Raw genomic sequence first — 25208 nt, 5'->3', positions numbered from 1 at the left:
CTGCAACTCGGAAAAGTACTTATAATTGTGTCAAGAGAAGAAAACATATTGATATATGAATAATAATGTTCTTGGGTAGTTAAGCTGCATTTATAAAGCACTTAGTTCAAATCAGTTTCATTCATAAGCCACAAGTTATTATAAGAGTATCCAATAAGTGGGTAGTCAACACCTATTAAGATTGGTCATCAATAATTGTGAGAAGTGAATGTGAATGTGAGAAGTTCCATTAAATAAAATAATTTTAGGAGCATTTTTCCTCTTCAACAGAGATTTTGATTTGGCAGGCCAGTTTCAGCATTTTGCTAAAGATACAGAACAACTGAAAGTTCAAGAATATATAGAGCAACGTTCCTTCTACTTAAATCTAAAAATTAAACAAAATATATATTGAAGAAATGGTTACTTCTGACCCCAGTGTTAGTTAATTTTCTTTTGAGCTAGCTTTTATTATTTTTTTTTAAATATCATCATTTCTACTATTTATTGAAAAAAATGAAAAATTTAGCCTATAAATAATCAAAAATGGCATTTTTTGTATAACAAATATTCTAAGATAAGTCTGTTAGTTACAAATGTTTAATGAAACATTAACAAAAATGTTTCATCAAAAAGTGCATTATCATAAAATTATTTGAACTTCAGAATTTAATATCCATTAACGTAATCTATGCGACAAATATGAAATCATTTTCCTCAAAAAAATTAACCATATTTGCTTAGTTGATATCATTGTAGAATTTGAACTCCCCTAAAACTGCATAATTCTACAATTTATAACAAATGTTCAACTAAAATATAATAATGAAACAAAAATTACTCACCTTTTCTTTTTTACTAAAGAATCGTCCTAAAGATGACTTGATTCCTTTCTTCTTCTGTGCTGCGGCTGCTGCTGCGGCAGCTGCTGCAGAGGATGGTGAAGAGGTATTCAGGTTTGCAGTCTGATGTGAAGGCGCCATATATGTTGGACCAAGGTTCTTGTGCAATGAATCTTGACTGCTGTGACGAGAGGACATAGGAGAGGGAGGGGTCGAATATCCACCCGGCCTATCCATGAATCACAACATCCACTACTCTAACAAGCTCTGTTACATTGCACTATAGTAGTAGTTGTAATAAAAATATAGTTATAAAATCAAGAAAAAATTAAACCCTTCTCATCAATTTTCATTTTAAAAATAATAAATAAAAATAAATAACTCTTTATTATCACTGGAATTAAAAAAAAATAACAGAAGAAAATAATCAAATCAATAACAATAACTAATTTACACCAATTTAAAAAAAAAAACATAACTGAATAAGTAGAAAGACTGGGAGCGACTTGTATTTTTTAATCAAAATGCAAAACTACTCTAACAGATAAAAGATCTCAGAAAAAAACAGTTGTTAATTATAACAAATTTAAATTTAAGAGCATAAAGAATAAGGAATTATAAGGAGAAAAATAACACGATCTGCAATTTGAGCAAGTACAATGTAAAGTAGCACGAGCCATGCTTTGTTTCTGATGCCCTATGTAAAATTTTGATACAGAAACAATGAATTAATGAAGTTCTAATTTGTTTAGAACCTCCAGCATATAAGAAGGAAAAATAAATAAATATTGATTTTGAAAAAAGAAGGGGAGACATATATAATGTTTCATTAAAGTACTTCAGCAACTTAATTTCTAATTAGAGTTAAAAGATTAAAGAACTAAAAATAGCATACACTACAGCTAAAAGAAAATTATGAAAAAATCTTAAGAGAAAATTACAATGATCATCAAACCGAGTGAAAATAAATATTAGACCTTTCAAAAATTTATCAGACAAAATTAAATTTAAAATATGACCTAACAAAAGTTGATGTAGAAGAAGTAAATTATGAGAAATCACAAATCACAGGACAACTTAATTTTGGGAAGATATATTATTAATTATTACTGGAATATCATTTATATAACTAGATATTTACATATATTTCATACAGTATCTAGTAATTTTAATCATTTCATCCATAAAATATTGTTTAGATATGAATGTTTGGTGGTAGCTGTAGTGGAAAAGTTCAGTCTAGTTCAGTTTCAGAAAGAATAAGAAAAAAGAATAAGGATTATCACCTTAATGGAGGCCATTTTGGGAATCAAATTAATCTTAAAAGGCAAGCAAGGAAGAATAAAGCTACTCACTGCATTTATTAATTAGAAGAATCAAGTAGCACTAATAAGAATAGAAGATGATTGTTAAGTTTAAATCAAATAAGAATTAATCTGTATCCTTCGAATGTCAACTTGTATGTACAAGCAATAACTTTTGATTGTAGAAAAAGCATACAAGAATTAAATGAGAAATTTGAGAGTGAAGTTACTAACCAAAGAGAAGGAGAAGGATATAAATGTTGAGATTCAATGATACCATTGTTCTTTTGACAGAACCAAAAATAAATTAGAAGAAATTCTGAATTCATTGCTAGGAAAGAAAATTTGTTTCAAACTACATGTGGTAAATTATCTTGTTTTTAAACGGAAACTTTAAATCCAATAGTTTTCATGTTATTTTTGCATTACAAAAATTGTGATAATATGGTTACAGTATGCACATATCAATTGAAACTTGACATTACTAGTAATTTACATCTTTTCCAATCAATTTTTGGTCAGCAGACCATAATGTAATAGGATGTAGGGAGCTAAAATTTTTTATGGCCACTTGAGAAATGAAAGTTTACTACTTACAAAAATAATTGTTTTAGATTAAGCCAAGCACAAGAGAGGCAGTGGAGTAGTGTGCGAGAAGTAGTACAGAGAGAAAATGAAGAACCACTAATGAGATAAGAAGGCTAGTTAGAAAATAGGAAAGATTTAGAAAGCAGGTAAAAATCCTAAAAATATAATGAGGAAATGTATAAGACAAAAAAAAGATGAACAACGTATAAAAAACATTTAGAAATTTTAAATCAAATTTTGCTGAAAAGAGCTGGATATAAGAAATAACATGGAATAATGATAAAAAGTAAATAATCATGTACTAAAAAAAAACAAGAACAAAATTACAGATAAAAAGAAATTATACCAGAAAGTTTAAAACAGAAAACTGTGAAGGAAATAGAACAATGGAGAAGGCATCCATAGAAATCTGATAAAAAAATTACCAACTGCAATCATGAATCAGATTCGAGATATGTGGTTTTAATATTGGCTAAAGGTAATATTGCCTAGAATAGAAAGTATATAGTTTTGCCTTTTAATCAATACATTCTCTACCATTATGCTATTAAATAATGAAAAATAATATATATTCATTTAATTTAAAGTCCTCAACTACTACTTCAGTGCTTGCACTAAACCATAAACTAAACTATACCATTTAGCAAAAATATATTTTCACTAATCTAAATCAGGCTGCATGACAACAAAAATAAATGCTTTACATACACTATAATACTTAGAAAATAGCTATATAAAAAAATGTACAAGTATCTTTTACATACAGAGTGACAATTGTTAATATTTTGCTCAATACTTTTTCAAAGCAATAAATGTAAGAAAATAAAAAACAAATAAAACTAAATTTTTAAAGAGGCACTAAAAAATAAATAAAAAATTAATTCCTCAAATTTCAACTTTTTGAACTCTGTACAACAAACCTACTCGGTAACTCTTTATGTGGCACTGACTTCAAATGTTTGCAATAGAAAGAAAAGGAAAGTGTAAATCTTTAGTGAAATTTTTGAAGTTGGTTTTATTCTTTACTTATATTAATTTTATCTAAAATATGGGTAAATTTAAATATGAAGAAAAGGTTACTTGCAAAAACCTCAAAAGATATGAAACCTGCATCATTATAAAAATAAGAAAAAGAACACAAAAAACAATAGTAACCATTATTAAGAATGAATTGCTAATACATATTATTTTTTACTTTAACTTTTCCATCTGAATTTTTTAATATTTCTGAAGTAAAATAAATGAAAAGATCTTAAAAGCTCTATAGGTTTTCATTAGAAACACATCTTTGATGGCCTTTATAGATAACTAGCAGACTAGCAATGCTTCGTAATGCTAGATTTGAGTGTATATATATATATATATATATATATATATATATATATATATACATATATAAATAAAATTAATTTAAAAGAACACAATTGAAAGTTTAATAAAAGATTAAAAATCTGAACATTACAGAACTTCACAAAATTTAACCTTTCACTTTATAAAAGTTAGAATGTAAATAAATCCAATTGTTAAACAGCACTACCTATTGGATTTAATTCAAACTACTCTCTAAACATAATAGTCTGTTCAAAATATCCCTAACTTTCTTTCTATGGGTCAGATCGAGGATTTCAATAGCTTTAAACCTTCTCCAGACAACATGGACCATTTTGCAAAAACCCATGCGTAAATCAGAGCAGTAGTTTTTTAGTCTATAGCGGACACACATACGAACATTGGCTTTTATATATATATATATATATTTATATATATATTTTATATAAATATAAAAGAAGAATGTCTACTTGTATATTTGTTTTTTCGTAAATATCTCGACACCAATGCCACCTAGCGGGTATAGTTTTTGCAAAAAAACTTTCTTTTCACTTAACTAATATATATTTTGAATATGAGCCAAATCTGTCCATAAATATAATTTTTCCAAATATCTCAACCCCAGCGCCATCTAGCAGGTCCATTTTATGCAGACGATTTCTTTCCAAGTAACACATATTCTGAATATGAGCCAAACCAGACCATAATACATTTTTTTGAAATATCTCGACCCCAGCGCCACCTAGCAGATCCAAACTGATTCAGAAACCTCGTGGCAAACGACAACAACTCACCAAAGTTTCATCACAATTGGATGAGTGGTATAGGAACACATACGGGACAAATAAACATTATTTTTATTTGTATATATACAGATAAGAAACTTACTACCATGTCACTCAGAGCAACTCAAGAAGGAGATTTTCATCTAACCCCCATATAGCTCTAACTTACTACATTGTTACTACAACCCACTCAACAAAATAAAAGTCTGCCTGGCTGCTAACAAAACTTTTAAAACCATTGAGAAATTTATGAATGGAGTTGACCCATTCACTAAATAAAAATAAAATAATTTCATACACTAAAAAAACAAATTAAAAGTAGATTAAAATTACTAGATTAATATAATTACTAATTACTAAATTGATAATTATTAACATTACGAAATTACTTTTCTAAAATATTAATAATAATTATCAAATAAATATATAAAATGAAATAATTAAAACAAAACCCAGTAAAAAAATAAATTATTAAATAAAAAATATTTAATCTACAACCAACTTTAAATGATGAAAAAGAACTTATATTATAACCTATGTTATTATTTTTTAAATATAAATAAAAAAGTATTTGAACATATCTGTAGGTGTAGTCCTGCTGTAAAGTTGATGACAGACAGGTTTATTTTGGTTGGTGAACAGAAATTTTTTTAGGTTAATTTTTTAGATCTCCAACTTATATTCTTAATCTAGCTTTTTTAGTTTTTATAACATGTTTGATAACAAGAAAAGCACAATATTTTTACCCTTACAATCATACAACAAATCAGTAATATTGCTCTTTTTATTTATTGTATTATTGCAATTCAAAGCATACATTTAAAATTGTGGGATGGGGAAATTTACACGTTTAGTATGAGAAATCTGAACACAAATGGGAATGAAGAAACTGATATTGTGTTACGGATATTGAAATTTGAATAGTATATTTCATAAGCTTTTGTAAAAGCTGGTGTTAAAGTAGAATAAATAATATTAATGTAGATATGTAGGCAATATATGCAAAGAAGTTTTTTTTTACCAGGCAGTAAGGAAGTCAATTTTGAAATGGTCAACATCATGATTTAAAATAAAAATTGTGTAACTTATATTTCCAGAGAGACTTTGCAGTAATTCAATATTATATAACATATATGTCTTTAAAACATAAAAATTGTTTTATTCCATCTGTAAATTTCACAACGGTTTTAAACATTTCGGTATACCAGCTAGACTTTTATTTTGTTGAGCAAGTTGTAGTCACTCTGTAATATGTAGAGCTCTATAGGGTTAGTAGAAAATCTTCCTCTTGAGTTGTTCTGATTGACCTGCTAGTAAGTTTCTTACTATCTATAAAAACCATGAAAGATATTTTTAATGAAAAATTACAACAGTATTCAACATTATAATTATGTATAATTAGCTCTCTCGCACTCTCTCTCTCTCTCTCTAATGGTACATAATCAGAGAGCTGCTATTAATAGATTACCGAACCGTTTGAAAATCCTCCTACCAGATTTTTTAAAATACAATAAAAAGATTTTCTTTTGTGGAAACATTACTTTACTGAAGAATTTTTACATAATACTAACTGAAAAAAATAATTTAAAAAAACCTGTTTTTTCTGCATCCCATTCTATGTGTATAAAAATATGTGCTCAAAATGATTTACAATAGTGCCATCTGAATTGTGAATTGTGAATTATGTTGTAATTTTCTATGTTTAATGTATTTACCTTAACATTATTTAAGTGTTTGTAATTAATCACCTTTATTTTTCTTATAAAGATGTGATCACTAAAATATATTATTATATACAGATAGAATAAAAAAAAATTGTTTTTTATTTAATTATTTCTTGAAGTGTGTGTGGTCTTGGGTAAGACAGCAAACTGAATCCTTTCTTTATTATTTAACTTTAAATTAAAAATTCACAATACATAATAAAAAAAATCCAGTTCCTAAAAAATCTTGATTACATACTACAAATTAAAATTAACCTTTCTACTTTTAACTGACACCTACAAATTAAAATTAACCTTTCTACTTTTAACTGACACTCTGATGTGTTTGACATTATGTTAATGACAGAAAAAATGATTTGTTAAAAAAAATTAACTCAATTTATGTATTATAAATTAGTTAATAACTTTGAGAACAGTGTAACAAATGTTTTTTTGCAATCTCTCAGAATGGAAAGCATATTATGAAATGTCAAATGATGTCATAGAAATATGAAAATAATTATTATGATATGTATTGGCATTTTCCTAATACACTAAGCTTTGTGGAGAAGTCAATTGAATAGCAAATTTTTATACTGTTAATATGAATGATATTAATACAAAAAAATAATATAAAAGGCAATTTAAATAAAAAAATATAACATGCATTAATAACATTAGCATATTATTATGCATTTTACCCCAAAATATATACATTGTAATTTCAATGAATATATTTTTGTTAATATATACATATACATAAGTACAAATAAACATGTCAAAATTGCCTGAAATAGGTTTGTGAAAACAGATATTAAAAATAAAATACCAAATAATTTTATGCCATATTAAATAAAATATTAATAAACAAGGCCAAACTTTTTAAAAATTTATATCAAAGAATATTCAAGCAAAAAACAATATGGCATTCAAAGAAGAGATGGCATTTTAATTTTAAATTTAATAAATAGATATTTACTAAAAATGTGCCTTAAAAAAGATTAATAACAATAACATACATGTATTCTAACTCAACTTCTGTAAAAAAAAAACACCTAATAAGAAAATGATGCAGATGAAAAACTCAAGGTAATAAAACCATAGAAAACATTTAGATAATAAAAATTCACAAAACAAAAAATGAAAAACATATTGAAAAACGAATATAATAAAAACATTACATAATGTTTTTGTTATTATGTTAATGCATTAAGGCTATTAAAAATTACTTCACTTTTTCAGCAATAACTACTGTTGAAAAAATGATTATACCTCCAAATTGCTACTTAGGAAAGATTCTTAAGCGTAATTTTATAAAGATGAAAATGAACTAAATTCTGTAAGAGTTAGCAAGAAAGTGTTTATAAATCACTTTAGAAGGGAAACAAAGTATGATTCTGTTTCCAAGATATAGAAAGAAAAAAAAAACTTTTTATAAATATTGCCATAATGGTTACAAAATCATTTTCTCAAAACCCTCTTCTGTTTCATTATGGCATTTTAGAAAATCATGGTTAAAAGATAATAATTACAAAAACTGCTATTTAAAGAGGTTGAAACATTTTCTGATCAATTCAAGAGTTACAGGATTTTGCCTCCTCTATGAATCATGAGACCTTGCCGTTGGTGAGGGGGCTTGAGTGCTCAGGGATACAGAGTAGCTGGACCGAAGGTGCAACCATATCGGAGAGGTATCTGTTGAGAGCCAGACTAAGGAATGATTCCTGAAAGAGGGCAGCAGCTCTTTCAGTAGTTGTTAGGGGCGTGAGTCAGGACGACTTAAACGGCCGTATCAACATCACTCAGTCCTCTGAGTACTGCGCAGCTGAAAGCAATGGAAAACTACAGCTGCTTTTTTTCCAAGAAAATGTGGCTCTCTGCATTTTCACATAGCAATAATGGAGGCGCCTTCCTTGGTAAAATATTCCGGAGGTAAAATAGTCCCCCGTTCGGATCTCCGGGTGGGGACTACTAAGGAAGGGGTCACCAGAAAATTAAAAAATAACATTCTACGAGTCGGAGCGTGGAATGTTAGAAGCTTGAAAAAGGTTGGTAGGCTAGAAAATTTAAAAAGGGAAATGGGTAGGACAAATGTGGATATAGTAGGAATTAGTGAGGTTCGGTGGGAAGAGGAAGGCGACTTTTGGTCAGGTGATTTTAGAGTAATTAACTCAGCGTCAAATAATGGGCAGGCAGGAGTAGGTTTCGTGATGAACAAGAAGATAGGGAGGAGAGTGGAGTATTTCAAAACGCATAGCGATAGAATCATTGTAATAAGGATAAAATCAAAACCTAAACCGACAACGATTGTTAACGTCTATATGCCTACAAGCGCCCATGATGATGATGAGGTAGAGTGTGTATACGAAGAGATTGATGAAGCAATTAAACACGTAAAAGGAGATGAAAATTTAATAATAGTTGGAGATTGGAATGCAAGCATTGGTAAAGGCAAGGAAGGAAATATAGTGGGTGAATACGGGCTGGGCAAAAGGAATGAAAGAGGGGACCGACTTATAGAATTTTGCACGAAGTATAATTTAGTAATTGCCAACACCCAATTTAAAAATCATAATAGAAGAATATACACTTGGAAAAAGCCAGGCGATACTGGAAGGTATCAGATAGATTATATCATGGTTAAGCAAAGATTTAGAAATCAACTCGTTGACTGCAAAACTTACCCTGGAGCAGACATTGATAGCGACCATAATTTGGTGATAATGAAATGTAGATTGGGGTTTAAAAACCTGAAGAAAAGGTGTCAGATGAATCGGTGGAATTTAGAGAAGCTTGAGGAAAAGGAGGTAAAGAAGATTTTTGAGGAGGACATCGCAAGAGGTCTGAGTAAAAAAGATAAGGTAGAAAATGTAGAAGAAGAATGGGAGAATGTTAAAAAGGAAATTCTTAAATCAGCAGAAGTAAACTTAGGCGGAATAAAGAAAACCGGTAGAAAACCTTGGGTTTCAGACGATATATTGCAGCTGATGGATGAACGTAGAAAATATAAGAATGCTAGTGATGAAGAAAGTAAAAGGAACTATCGGAAATTAAGAAATGCTATAAACAGGAAGTGCAAACTGGCGAAAGAAGAGTGGATTAAAGAAAAGTGTTCAGAAGTGGAAAGAGAAATGAACATTGGTAAAATAGACGGAGCATACAGGAAAGTTAAGGAAAATTTTGGGGTACATAAATTAAAATCTAATAATGTGTTAAACAAAGATGGTACACCAATATATAATACGAAAGGTAAAGTCGATAGATGGGTGGAATATATTGAAGAGTTATACGGAGGAAATGAATTAGAAAATGGTGTTATAGAGGAAGAAGAGGAAGTTGAGGAGGATGAAATGGGAGAAACAATACTGAGATCTGAATTTAAGAGAGCATTAAAAGATTTAAATGGCAGAAAGGCTCCTGGAATAGACGGAATACCTGTAGAATTACTGCGCAGTGCAGGTGAGGAAGCGATTGATAGATTATACAAACTGGTGTGTAATATTTATGAAAATGGGGAATTTCCGTCAGACTTCAAAAAAAGTGTTATAGTTATGATACCAAAGAAAGCAGGGGCAGATAAATGTGAAGAATACAGAACAATTAGTTTAACTAGTCATGCATCAAAAATCTTAACTAGAATTTTATACAGAAGAATTGAGAGGAGAGTGGAAGAAGTGTTAGGAGAAGACCAATTTGGTTTCAGGAAAAGTATAGGGACAAGGAAAGCAATTTTAGGCCTCAGATTAATAGTAGAAGGAAGATTAAAGAAAAACAAACCAACATACTTGGCGTTTATAGACCTAGAAAAGGCTTTCGATAACGTAGACTGGAATAAAATGTTCAGCATTTTAAAAAAATTAGGGTTCAAATACAAAGATAGAAGAACAATTGCCAACATGTACAGGAACCAAACAGCAACAATAACAATTGAAGAACATAAGAAAGAAGCCCTAATAAGAAAGGGAGTCCGACAAGGATGTTCCCTATCTCCGTTACTTTTTAATCTTTACATGGAACTAGCAGTTAATGATATTAAAGAACAATTTAGATTCGGAGTAACAGTACAAGGTGAAAAGATAAAGATGCTACGATTTGCTGATGATATAGTAATTCTAGCCGAGAGTAAAAAGGATTTAGAAGAAACAATGAAAGGCATAGATGAAGTCCTACGCAAGAACTATCGCGTGAAAATAAACAAGAACAAAACAAAAGTAATGAAATGTAGTAGAAATAACAAAGATGGACTGCTGAATGTGAAAATAGGAGGAGAAAAGATTATGGAGGTAGAAGAATTTTGTTATTTGGGAAGTAAAATTACTAAAGATGGACGAAGCAGGAGCGATATAAAATGCCGAATAGCACAAGCTAAATGAGCCTTCAGCAAGAAATATAATTTGTTTACATCAAAAATTAATTTAAATGTCAGGAAAAGAGTGTATGTTTGGAGTGTCGCTTTATATGGAAGTGAAACTTGGACAATCGGAGTATCTGAGAAGAAAAGATTAGAAGCTTTTGAAATGTGGTGCTATAGGAGAATGTTAAAAATCAGATGGGTGGATAAAGTGACAAATGAAGAGGTATTGCGGCAAATAGATGAAGAAAGAAGCATTTGGAAAAATATAGTTAAAAGAAGAGACAGACTTATAGGCCACATACTAAGGCATCCTGGAATAATCGCTTTAATATTGGAAGGACAGGTAGAAGGGAAAAATTGTGTAGGCAGGCCACGTTTGGAGTATGTAAAACAAATTGTTGGCGATGTAGGATGTAGAGGGTATACTGAAATGAAACGACTAGCACTAGATAGGGAATCTTGGAGAGCTGCATCAAACCAGTCAAATGACTGAAGACAAAAAAAAAAAAACAGGATTTTGAATATAAACAATATTAAATATAGTGTTAATGTTGGCTTTTCTTTTTACCAACAACTCTCTTAATTTTACAACAGAAAAAAATTTTCAGAGAAAGTGTTAAACCATTTTGCTAATTATTGCATCAATAAATTTCTATTTTAAACTGCATTATGTCCACTAAAATTTCATTAACATATTTTTTTTATTACAGGCAAACAACCAAAACCAAAAATCAAAACAAAATACAATACAGTTAAATTTAAAAAAAGAAAATCTATAAAATAATTAAATGATATAGCAATAAATTCACATAAATAAAGTGTTTCGAGCAGAAGCATACAGTCAAATAATGACAAGTAATAGTAAAGGTACTTTAGAAATAAAAGTAAACCAAGATGGGTGTAAAAATAAAATAAACCACACAAATAAAAAGTAGCTCATACACTAACAGCACTTAAAGTGGAAAAATTACGGACCCTCATAAAAATTTGCACATGATTGAAAAAATTTAAATAAGGTCACACAGATATAACAGATTTAAATATTCCATTAATTTCAGTCATATCATTATATAGAATACTACAAATTCCATGTGCTGATTTACGTTTCACATGTAATCACATATAAAATACAAAATCACAGATAAAGTAACACATTGTTATCATAGAAGTTATCCAAGGGATATATTGTAGCATCACCATCTTATACATATTGTATAAGAATAACAAACACTTTGTTATATTATCCCATTCAAGAACTGAAGCTATTCTTCACAACAATCAATCAAGTAATAATAAAATTAAAAAAACTTTTTGTTAATTTCTTTGATGTTTTTATCTCCTAGAATTTTTTTTGGATTCACAACAGTTTTTATCAACTGAAATAAAACTTTTATAATGTTTATTGTGATCACTGCTTTAGACATGTACAAATAAATATCTGATGATAAGTTTAGAGGATTACAGCAACCTCTAAAACCGAACTGTGTTATATCAGTTGTATATTGGCATCCAGTATAATCACTATTAAAGGTGTCCAATACTAGTATATAATTTATATTGAGTAATGAACATTATATTATTTTTACGCAACAGCAACTTAAAATAGAAATTAACCAGAATAAAATTGAAATAAAAAATTATGTTTCTTTTACAAGACAGAAAACACTTTGCACTCACTCTTTCAGAATAAGACATTAAATAAAGTGATTTTTCTTTCTACTACAGCCCCAAAAAAAAGCTGGCATTTACCCTGAGGTTTTGCCCCACCAACAGCACTCTATTTTATTTATAATGAAAGAAAAAAATTCTAAAAGTTACATCTTATGAACCAATTTATGTAAAAAAAAAAGTGACTTATCACATATTAAATCTTGTTCTTTTGTACATTATTTTTGAATGTTTTTACTCTACTATGAAACATCTATACTTACAATACTTTCATTACATTCCACGCTTATCTGAAGCAATAATTTTTCCCTTAAAATCAACAAAATTTTTGCCTGTTTCAGTGTAAATGCTTCTTTCCTTCCCAACCCTTTTACCACCTAATTGTTAATTGAAATTATGTACACGCTGTAATACGTATTGTGTGTCATTAAAATAAAAAAATAAAAAATTCCTATCTTTCTTGAAAGTGAAAATAAAAAATTAAAAAAAAATATTTAAAATAAAACAAACTCATAATAAAATTATGTTCTTAAATAATATTTTTTATAAATTTTATTACAAAATTATGGAATGGTGTTTTTGCTCTATCATAAAAATATGAGGAAAACTGGAGTACTTTTTATGAGTATTTTTTATGCATCATTTCCCATAATTCCAACAGGTTTTCTTCAAATAAATCAAAATTTTTAAGAACACTGCAGAAGAAAAAAGAAGGTTTAACAACATTATATAAAACTAATGTTTTTTTTTTTTTTAATTGCGTTCGTAACTTTTCAAAGACTAGCTTTTTCTTATTCTTAATATAAACATTTTTTTTAAATTTAAATTTAAACTTTTTAAAAAATTTATTTATGATGTTTAAAATTTACCAGCGGGTATATTACATACATATTACATGTTATTAATCTTTTTTAATTCCACTTATTTGGGTGAAAATATGTGTGTGTGTGTGTGTTATACACACACATACACAAAGAATGATGTAAACAATGTCAAAATAAAATGGCATAAAATCATTCAACAGGCAAGTTACAAAAAAAAAAAAAAAATTATGAATCTAATGATATCAGTAGGCCATAAGATTGTCATAAACAGATTAATATTTAAATGTTGGATCATATGAGTTCAACTGCTAGTTATGATATGCATTTTTTTTTAATAAAAACAGATCTTTAGTCACAATAGGCGAGAAACAATTATAATCTAGTTAAATGAGAAGAAGCAAACATCAATATTTAAATGTTTCTCACTTACTGTACAATTTAGAAATCTTCAAAGTAATGCTACTGTAAATAAAAATTCCTTTTTAAGGAAAGGATTTTATGCCACATTACTTTTATTAAATTATGATTATGAATATTATTTCATAAATATTAAAGAATAACATGCAACATAAATGGCTTTTCTTCTCATGAAGAAAACGTATACAATTCTCCATGCAATTGCTAGTACTAATATATTTAAAAACAGAATAAGTACCTTCTTAGAAAAACAAATGAGTTTATGGTAAAAAAAAGTGAACAAGTAGAGAAAAAGTAAACCAGAATTATTTTGACTACTTTAACACTTCATTGCAGTATGTGAATGTTATATAGTAAACATATAAGTGCAATACATATAAAATACAATTATGAACTGAACTTTCTTAAAATAATATTGTTCATAATATCCAAAACATATTACGAATAAAGCAAGTTGAAGTATAAACATATGAAGCAGATATAAAATGCCAATAGCCAAAGCCTAAAATATAAACAATTTCACTTAGATTAAATAAAAAAATATATTAGAAATTAAACTTCACAGCCGGTTATGAACACAATAAAGAAACACATTTTCTTAATCTCAAAATGAGAAAAATGATGCACTTTCAAAATGAATGACAGACAGTCATTTGCCACACCTTAAATAATCTAAATGTGAGTTTTGTGTTTTGAAAAATATGATCCATAGACTTAACACACCTATGACATTTCCCTGAAGGTATTTTACAATGATGAGTTCACATAGAACTCAGCGCTGTAAAATAACTTGCACACACAAAATGATATAATAGGGCACTCACTGACACATTCTTTAGAAAAAAAATCATCACATTAACATAATCAATGATAAAAAAAAAAAAAATACTTCACATATATAAAAATAATGGTTACAATATATCCTACAGAGCAAAAATAAAAGAAAACAAATCTTAATAAATTGTACACAATCACCAAAGCACAAAATTCCAGGGCTTAAATATTATGGCCCGTGAAATATGTAAAATAAACTGATTTGACTGCAAATGTCAATTGGGATGCAGCTTCAAACAACAGTGCAATGAACATCTAAAAGCTCTCCATAGCGATATATGCTGACTACATCATGGACACAAATCATAATTCCAATAACATCGACAAACCTTTACATTCTACACATTGTAAAAAGTCTAGAAGATAAATAAAATACAGAATATTTCAAATTTTTTAAATTTTAATAAAAAAAAGATTTCTGTAAACTGAAAAAATCTTGCAATCACATATTTTTAATTTGTTGTCATTGAAAAAAATCATGATGTAAAGATTCAACCAGAATTTTGTGAATCACAGGACTTATTATGATGAAAAACAACTAATTAACAACACAATTAAACATGAGATTTGTTCAGAATGTGTTTTGTCCGTACTGCTGTATGATATGAAGACTTGGATATTTAAAGCTGGTATATTAAATAGAACAAAGAAATTTAATAAATGGATTTTCCAAGATTACTGTGGATGAACAACATAACCAATATCAATATTTTGACCCAAATGGGAGGTAAAATATAAAGTTAGTGCTAAGTAATAAAAAAAAATTTGATTTTTGAGACAGTATGTTTTGCAATCAAACACAAAGACTTTGTTTTTAAATTCACAAGGAAATCATAAGCAATAAACTACTAACAGCATTTCAAAACTTAAATGGTAAAAAAAAAATGGTTTACTAAATTTGAAGGTCCTCCCTATCATTTTATCTTACCTCACACCTTTCACTTCCTAGGATGCTACAACGTAAGATGTTTCAAATGTTAAGGAACAATCATATTTTGTAGAATATACAGTCTTATTCAGGATAGAACAATTTTATTACTAAACACAAAGTAATTTCATTAAAGAGAATTTCAGCTACCCAAAAGCAATTGGCTTCTCTTTAATTAGGGGATTTAGGGTTGTAATGCAATTTCAGAGATGTGAAAGAAGGAAAATAACAAAAATGGCTATCAAAATAAGGCAATGAAGACCAGAAGACAATACTATAATGCAAAAAACTAAGGATAACAGCAAAAATAATAAGACAATGTCTTTTTTTCTACTCTTATCATATATAAAAAAATTATTACATATCATATATAAATACCAGGAAAAATGATTATTATGAATTTTAGGCACTTTATCTGTATAAATAAATTAAGTAAAGATGAAAGTATTATGAACAGGCAGAGTGCTTCAAGGATTACAATATTTCTGTAAAAAATACCTGTGTTTGATACCACAAGATAAAATTCATTCAGCCAGTTTAATCAACGCAAAGCGAAGTGCTAGAAGTAAAAGCAAGTGAACTATAAACAATGTCAAAAAAGCTATACTGGAATGTAACTTTTTAACAACACCACAATAATAAATATAAAACCAAATCATAAAATACAAAAAAAAAAACACAATAACAAGGAATTTAAGCAAAAAAGAGTAACAAAAAAATATTTTTAAAGTAAAAATATAGGGGGGGGGGTTAATGTGAAACAATGAATGCAAATTCTGTATTAAAAAGTAAATTAAAATGTTAAATTTATAAAACTATTGAGAAATTTGGGGCACTTTTAATTCTGTTATATGGAGGATAACCTTTTTACATGCCTAATTTTTAAATCAATGTAAAAGTTAGCGGAGAAGAAAAAACAATCACTACAAATGCTGAACCTCAAATTTATATTAGTGGTGTTCGTACATCAAAAGGCAGAGACATCAGATTAAATATTTATCTAGGTGATAAAATAATTGATTTACTAAAAATAATTATTCATATTCTATTAGAAATAATTAAATAATATATATTCACCCCTCTTTTAGCCTTTTGGACAGTAAAGCATAGGTGAAAAAAAAAAATGTTTTCTATTAACTGCAGATAGATAAATGTTATGGCTATACATACATTGGGCAGTATATTTGGAAGTAAAATCTGGACTTAATTTAAAAAAAAAAATTATAACCAAAGATTAAGTTTTGAATAATGTTATGTGGTTGTTCAATGATTATAAGAGGCAAATAGTAACAGTGGAAAAATTATCTTAATAGAATAAATTGAAACTGTCTGACAATCAAATTGGCACCTCTGACATAGAAAATATAAGCTGTTCAAAAGATTTTGACTATTATACATATCATTATTATAGTTCTTTATTTCAAATGTTGGCTCCACTTGTGATGTGTACTGTGGAAGAACTGTGAGCCAGGATAAGATTTTTATTTTAAAGGTATAAAACTGACTGAAATTCACTAGCAGATGCTAAAACAGTATGATTAAAAGTGTATTAACCATACAAATCTTTAGAAGTGGATAGAAATGTTTAAATCAAGGAGAACAAGTTTCACCAATTTTCATTGTAACAGAAGACCGCTGAAAGTTTCAACTAATGCTTTGCAAAATTTCTTTAATGATCTTATTCGTGAGGATGATGCATAAAAAATTTAGGAAATTGCTGAAATTTGTAGTGCAAGTATTGACACCGTCCATTTCATTACCAATAAGCTGTATTACTACAAAATGTCTTCAAAGTGGGTTCTAAGACAGTAAACTCAAAATCACAAAGCCATCCGAATACAGAACTTGAACAATGACTTTTAAGCAAATATTTAAGGTTTTTTTTAGATAGCATAGTAACTTGTGATGAAATTTAGATTCATCATTTTGGGCCAGAATCTGAACACCACCATATGGAATGAAAAATCTGAGTTTGCCCACCAGGAAAAATTCAAAACTTGTACATCAGCCAGTAGAGTGATGCTAATGGTGTTTTGGGACTCCAATTTATTGCAATTATTTGGAAGAACAATAATATAATCAACAGCAGTACAAATGTAACATGCTAGAAAAAGTCAAACCTATAATAAGGAGGAAATTTCCTGGTTCTCTCTCCAAAAATGCAATTCTGCTGCATGATAATGGCCACCCTCAAACTGCTCATAAGACATGGGAAGCTATTCAAAAGTTGGGTAAGGAGGGGTTGCTGTTGAGACTTGATTTTATACCAACAAATTTTTCTTTGCTTGGTCCTCTAAAGAGTTTTCACATGGCAACAATGAGTGGGTCAAGAACGGTTCATTCACGAAGGTGAACAATTGTTTAAAGAAAGATGGTACAACTATCTAAATTTTGCTGGGAATTATGTTGGATAGTAGTCTTGTCTATTTATTTATGATCCCCGTACTTTTTTAATTTAACTCGTTAAATTTGCATAGCTTGTTAAATTTAAACTTTTTTAATTTATAGCCAACAAAAAAACCCAAATGATAGAGAATTTTTTTTTGATTATAAATACTATTTCAATATTAAGAGATAAATAATATTTCAATATTAAACTTTCTCAGTACAAATTTAGGATACACAGAATTAACAGATTAAAGATTTGCATTAAAGAAAATAAATTAAAAATAATTTTACATGCAAAAAGTTGTTTAAATACTAAAATTAAAGTGACTAGAAAAATAAAAAAAATTCAGTAGATTTTTATGAACTTGTTGAACATTTCACAAATAAATCCCAAACCATATCTACAGTAGTTTTTGAGAAATCTGGGAAAAAACTAATAAATTGGGGTAAAAAACTATGTTTTTTATATGTTTGACGTACAATAATTTTGTTAAATGAGTAATAAACACATAAAACTTTTAAACAAAATTTGCAGATAATTTAATTCTGAACAAAATGATGTATTATAAGTTGAATAAAACAAACAAAAGTTAGAAAAATGCGAATTTTATTTAAAAACAGTATATTATATTTGTCAGAAAAGTAGTTATTTTATGTAAACAAACACCAAATTCTTTTTTGGTGTGAAAAATTTGTAAAAACAAAATTTACTGTTAAAAATTCCAATTTTTTAAAAAACTGGAAATTAGACTACTGGAAATTACATAATAAATAAATAAAAATTACTTAAATAATTTTTTTATTAATGACAGAAATACAATAAATTATTTGAAAAATTATTATTTCAAAGTTGGTAATAAAATAACAACAGCTGATAAACAATTTGCAATACTGTAATACTGTTGAAGTCATTCTGTAAGGTACATCAAGTATATGAGGTACTGTGAACTGTGATCTCATTAGCGAAGGTTTTCTGTGAATTTTAGTTTGAACGAGAATAAAGCCGCTTGGCTTGGAGTTCTACAACTGGTGGAATACAAATCAACAACTCCACAAGTATGTTTTGTTTACCAATGAGGAAAAATTCACTCAAGATGGCATCAAGAACTTAAGCAATAAGAATACTGGGCAGAAGTACATCTTCATGAAACAGGGAAGGCAATTTTCAACGCGGATTTAGTGTCAGTGTATGGTGCAGCCTTCTTCACAATCAGCTTTTGGACCGTTCATATTACTATCTGGCCACTTAAATGCTGAGGTCTACTTGCACTTTCTTTTTATTACCACAGCTGCTTGAAGATGTTCCTCTAGCGATGCAAAGTGTACTTCCAGCATGATGACGAGGCTCCTCAGTTCTCTTGTGCCGTTTCCACTTACTTAAATCATCACTTCCCTGAGAAATGAATCAGTCGTGGAGGTTCACTTTCCTGGCCCCTAAGATTACCTCATCTAATGCCTTTAGATTTTTTCGTCTAGGGATGCATGATAAATATTGTCTACAAAACAAAAATACATTCTCATAAGGAATTATTTATCTGCATTATGGATGGGGCTGAGCAACTTAAGGGCAGCCTTGAAGTACTAAAAAGAGCAACAAAAGAAGTATAGAAGTGTACAAAGAAATGTGCTGGAAATGGTGGGCTCATTTTTAAACATTTATTGTAAACTGGTATGTATAATGCACTTCGGTCTATTATACCGTTTCTAAATAAAAATCAAATCTTTTTAACTTTTCTTTGTTTTATTCAACTTATCTTACACAATTTTGTTCAGAATTCTCTACAAGTTTTCTTTTATAAGTCTTATGTAGTTTAGTACCCATTTAACAAAGTTATTGTACTTCAAACATAAAAAACATGGTTTTTATCCCAATTTATAGGGATAGAAAACCTCACCTCAGATTTCTCAAAAACTACTGCCGATTTGGTTCATGATTTATTTTATTCGATTTTTCAGGTCAAAAACTATCAGAAATCACTAATTCTGCCCATTAAGTAACATCCTAAAAATTTCAGTACGACTTCATTTCACCAGAGTAGCTGGAATCCAAGCGAAATCTATTACTAGCCGTAACTAGCAAACTAAGCATTTTAGGTCATATCTTTATATAAACTTTTTTCATTATTTTTATAAGTAGAATAGGTTATGAAAGTCTCAGGAGTACTTAGTGATATACCCTTTTTATTACAGAAAGAAAATGCATATCTCTGCTGATAAACATAGAAATTCAGAAATCAATCTTCAAGTTTAGCAGCTTTCAAAAGCCACTGATAGAAACTAAAATATAGAGAAGGTGTTTTTTTTTGTAAAGCCATTTTTTTGGACTAAAGGATTTTTTGAAAACATAAAGATCTACCAAACTCTGTAAATTTAAAATAATCAGTTTGTTTAGTTAGTTCACGAATGAGAAAGTAGTCATAATTCATCACAAAATAAACAAATAACAATACTGTACAAAGAAGTAATACTGCAAAAGGAAGTAGTCCATTTTTAACAAAAAAATCTTAATAGCACATTAAATTAATTATTATAAATAAATTACATTACAACAGGAAAATGGCATTTGAAAAAAATAATACTTCACACTACTGAAAATTAATAAAAAAATTAATCAGCCTAAGTTTACTTGTTTCTTCATTACTATAAATCTATATTCTCTAAATTTATTAAATTTTCAAAGGAATAGACAATTTTTTTTCAATTTGAATTTTACACAATAAACACCAAAAGAAGGCACTTATACTAACTAGATGACTATATGTTAGGAACATAATATTAGTGAACTTACTATACTGTATAGAATTAGAAGGCAACTTAAAAAAAAAAAAAAACTAATTAAAACAAACAGCTTTTTTATGAAGGATCTAAAACAGCACTTGACCTAATATTTATTAATACCAATTAGATTAATATAAATTTAGATATATATAAATTGGTTTTATTAAACATTGGACTATTCTCCACAAACAGTATCCTAAAATTCATAGTACTTTCTATTATCTTTGTTTAATTTACTGAGTGTTGGAGTATTGACAATGGTTAATGCTTCTCTATATGGGAGTTTGTTCCTTGATACTATACCTATCTATCACGCTGTTGTTGCGTTCTAACTGATAACACACCCTGGTATGGTGATGCATGGATGTAACTAGCCAGTATAATCATTTTACAAGCAAAGTGTTAATTTGTAATGAACATAGCATAGCTGTCTATAGATCCAGTACCAGGGCAGCCAGTTCTATCAAATATGAGGACACTTCTGGAATATTACATGAATCACTTAGTTTTGAATTATTTTGCATAAATAAAATATTATTTATTTGATTTTTTCTAATTTAAAATTTTTAATTTCCACATCCACATATAATTAAAAGCTTTGGGATGTTATTCATCACTTTATAAAAAAAAAAAAATCAGAAATAAAGCTCTTTCCAACCATTAATTAACGGTTCAAGTTGAATTTTGATCACAATCTTGGAATTCCTTAGGTTCAGGTACTTTTTAGTTATGTACTAATTATATACCTAAAGAAACAGTATGTAGCTTCTTTAGATAATAGTTTAAGGTGTTTCAGAAAAATAATCTAGCAACTAAGAAAACTAATAAATAAATATCTCACACATTTTTATACACCTAACAAGGTAAGTGTATATCTTTAAATAAATAGTGTACAAATAACCGGTTATTGTGTCTTAGTTTAAAAATGGTCACAATTCAATGAATTTAGCATCTGGTAAATTATGATTCATAGACATCCTCATAACAGACTTATCTGAGACCTTTACCAAAGCATTGGCCACTACTTCTTTGTTTCTTCTGTCATTACAGTTTATGCTAACCCACTCCTTTTTTGTCTGTTTAAACTGTTCCATAATTTTCTATTTCTATCAAATAAATTAACTTTTTTTTATATAAGACACTTTAAAATGATGTTGCCATTATTTCATAAGTAATGCACATAGAACTGAACATATATATTAATACTTGTACCATGGCTTTATAAAAAATAGTTTGTCTTTGAAAATATTTTAAACTCATTTAGAATTAAACTATTTTTAAATTTAACTAACCTTTTGCGGCAACTAACTTTTGTAAACTAGTTTAATGTGTATTTAAAATACGTATTAAGATATTTCACAATCTTTTATTATTTTGTGAACTGATTAATAAAAGTTTCCCTTGACCTTTCCAAATATATAAGGGAGCTGTTTTTCCTGTTATTCATGAAATAGTAAATCCACTAGTCCTGATGTGATGTATATAATGAATAATTATGTTATGGTCTGAATAAAAAATTTATTTATTTAAGCAAAGAAAATAAACACCTGTTTTTTAAGTAATCATTTTATGTTTTTCTTAAATTTATAAATGTAATGTTTTTTGAGTATATTCATTTTGTAGCAGATGGTCAGCCATGTTAGATATACCTCTTTTCTTGTTTTTGTAGGCATTATACGGTTCCGTCAATTTTCTTTTAAAGGATCTGTTTTATCAATGTACATTTTATTTTAACTAAAACTAACAGATCCTTTAAAAAAAGCTTCATGGAACATTATAATGCCTAAAAAAACAAGAAAAGAAGTACATCTAACATGGCTGACCATCTGCCACAAAATAAACATAGTATCACTGATTACAATAATAATTTAGAAATTTACAACAATAAAAAAAATGAATATACTTAAAAAATATTACATTTATAAATTTAATGTAAAACATAAAATGATTAATCAATTGATAGTTCTTGAAAATAACGTAGCAGTTGGCAACAATATTTACAAACATATAATTACATAACAGTTTTAAATTTATATATATGATTCCAGCTGATATATATATATTTTCATTTAAATTAAAATTTTATTTAATTTCATTTAAGTTTTATTTAAACTGATGGTGCAGGATTCTGTGAAAGTTAACTATTCGAATGTTAGATTTTTCTATGACTGTTTGGTGTTTGTTTTTTACAATATTGTTTTGAGATTAATTTACACAGCATGTTAATGAAATATTTGAATTTTTAAAAAACACAAATTATACATAATTATATAATTATGTATATATAAATTATATTTGTTTGATCAACCTAAGTACAGAATAATAAATAAAGTTGGATGACACGTACCTTATTTCACTATGCATGGAAAAGCGCTTCCATGAAATGCTTTATTAAAATGTACGTATGTATGTATTTTTAAAATATAAAAATATTTTTATATTATATTTGAAATTTAAAAATTCCAAATATAGAAAAGACATCAACTATTAAAATTTAATTATAAATTAAAAATAAAAACAAATAAGCAGTTTAAATAAAATAAAAATGCATGTCGTCTAACCAATGTTACATAATTGTACAGAGTTGAAATATTATAAATTAACTACTGTAGGTAGATAAAAGCACTTCTTCAGACAGTTACTTTATAATATTTCAACTCAGTATAGTTATGAAACAATGGCTAGCTAGACCGCATGCATTTTTATTTTATTTAAACTATTTATTTATTTTTATTTTTAATAATTAATGTCATATTTCTATATATGAAATTTTTAATATTAATTTTTAAAAAAAATTAATTTTAAAATTTCAAATGTAATATAAAAATAATTTTTCATTTTAATATGTAATTTGATCTGAATAATTTGTAAAGTAATTTAATGTAACTGATGATGCGAGAAATTCGCGAAAGCGCTTCTGCATGCATAATGAAATAAAGTATATGTCATCCTACTTTAATTATTATTCTGTACATAGGTTGATCAAATAAATATAATTTGTATACTAGTACAGAGGAATGTGATTCTTAAAAGAAAACTGACTTTATAAGAAAAAATTTAGACACGATATATTTTTATAAATTAATAACTTGCAAATTTTCATTATAAAATCTTCTCATTACTCTAAATGTTGATTTAACAATCATAGCAGTTTGATTATAACAAGCTTTAATTAAAACTGCTATAAAACATAATGTAATAATTACAATTATCTAAATTTTAAATATATAATTTATGAATATAAACTATTTTATAAATCAATTTATACAATTAAATTAGCACAATCAGATTAACGTATGGTCAAAGTGTACAAAATATTGATCAGGAGGTGTATAAAATTTCAACAAAGATAATCATACTAATCCACAAGTGATTATTTCCATAATTCAATTTTGATATGCAGTTGGTCTTAACACATGCTGATGTACTTGTAGGTTTTATTTATTTAGATTGCTTAGAAGGGAACAAATGAGATTAAGTGGTTTTAATACTATTAAATTTGAATAATTATAACTTGTCTAACACAATTCTACACACACATTTTTCATAGATTACTCAAAAGAAACAATTGAATTATCTTGTCTCTTTCTTTTAATAATGCTCTGTTATGATTTTATCTCCCCTAATATTCTCAATAGTTTTAACCCATAACTTGATTTACATTAAAATCATATTCTATGTACTGAAGACTTAAAAGAAAACAATAAAAAAATCACCTTCACACAATAGACAATGTTTCCACTAAAGTGAAGTAATCAAAATTTAATTGTGAAAGCATTTGAATAGCATTTATAATAATTTTTTTTTATATTGTTAGTAATGAAGATTGCATGAAAAAAAATATATGCAGGGTACAGGACTTGAGCTGCTCTAATCTTGAGTCAATGTTGCAAATTATATTCTAATACAGGCATTCAAATCTAGGTTATGGTGCTTACATTCAGCCCTTGCCGATCGATGGGTTTAGTGACAGAGGACTAACTGAATTAGATATTCAAGTGATAAGAAGCTATACATTCGTTAATTCATTAATCAATCTGATAATCCATTTTTTTAGTTTTATTTCTTTCTAATATTTTCTCATAAATCTTATTTTAACAATTTTACTTCAAGAAATCTTGACTTGAAAAAAGTTGCCCTTTATTCAGTACAGTCTAGTATTTTTATAAGAAAAAGTAATGGTAATAATAAATAAAAATGTATTATTACCATTAACTTTTACTAGATCAATTCAATTGAAAACAGAAACAAGACAACAAACACAATGGACTGACATGCAAGTAATTCAGGCATCATGCAGCATTAAAATAGTGACCTTAACGTCGCCGGGCAGTAGGCACCTGGCCCGACAAGCGGAGGACCGCCACCTCCAGCAGTACGTCTGCAGACAAAGCGAAGTCACAGCTGAGCTTTGCAAGCACAAAAAGCATTATAAAAAAAGCACAACATCAACGATAACAAACCACCATTAACATACATAATCCAAT

At 27.9% G+C, this 25208-nt stretch overlaps 1 protein-coding gene across 4 annotated transcripts in view; it reads right to left on the bottom strand.

The window, feature by feature from the left end:
• Positions 1 to 25208, bottom strand: part of Liprin-alpha (PTPRF interacting protein alpha) — a 681298-nt gene that overhangs the window by 18295 nt on the left and 637795 nt on the right. For all 4 annotated transcript variants that reach the window (XM_075371365.1, XM_075371367.1, XM_075371368.1 and 1 more), the window contains 2 exons: positions 25037 to 25102; positions 825 to 1050 (listed from right to left, as the gene is read on the bottom strand). In XM_075371365.1, the coding sequence (XP_075227480.1) occupies positions 825 to 1050; positions 25037 to 25102 (292 nt within the window). The remainder of the gene's footprint in view (positions 1 to 824; positions 1051 to 25036; positions 25103 to 25208) is intronic.

This window comes from Lycorma delicatula, chromosome 7, assembly GCF_047948215.1.
Source record: "Lycorma delicatula isolate Av1 chromosome 7, ASM4794821v1, whole genome shotgun sequence".
In the NCBI taxonomy this organism is placed as follows: domain Eukaryota; kingdom Metazoa; phylum Arthropoda; class Insecta; order Hemiptera; family Fulgoridae; genus Lycorma; species Lycorma delicatula.
Note: the sequence above shows the minus strand (reverse complement) of the source record. Positions and strands in the feature narration are given on the sequence as shown.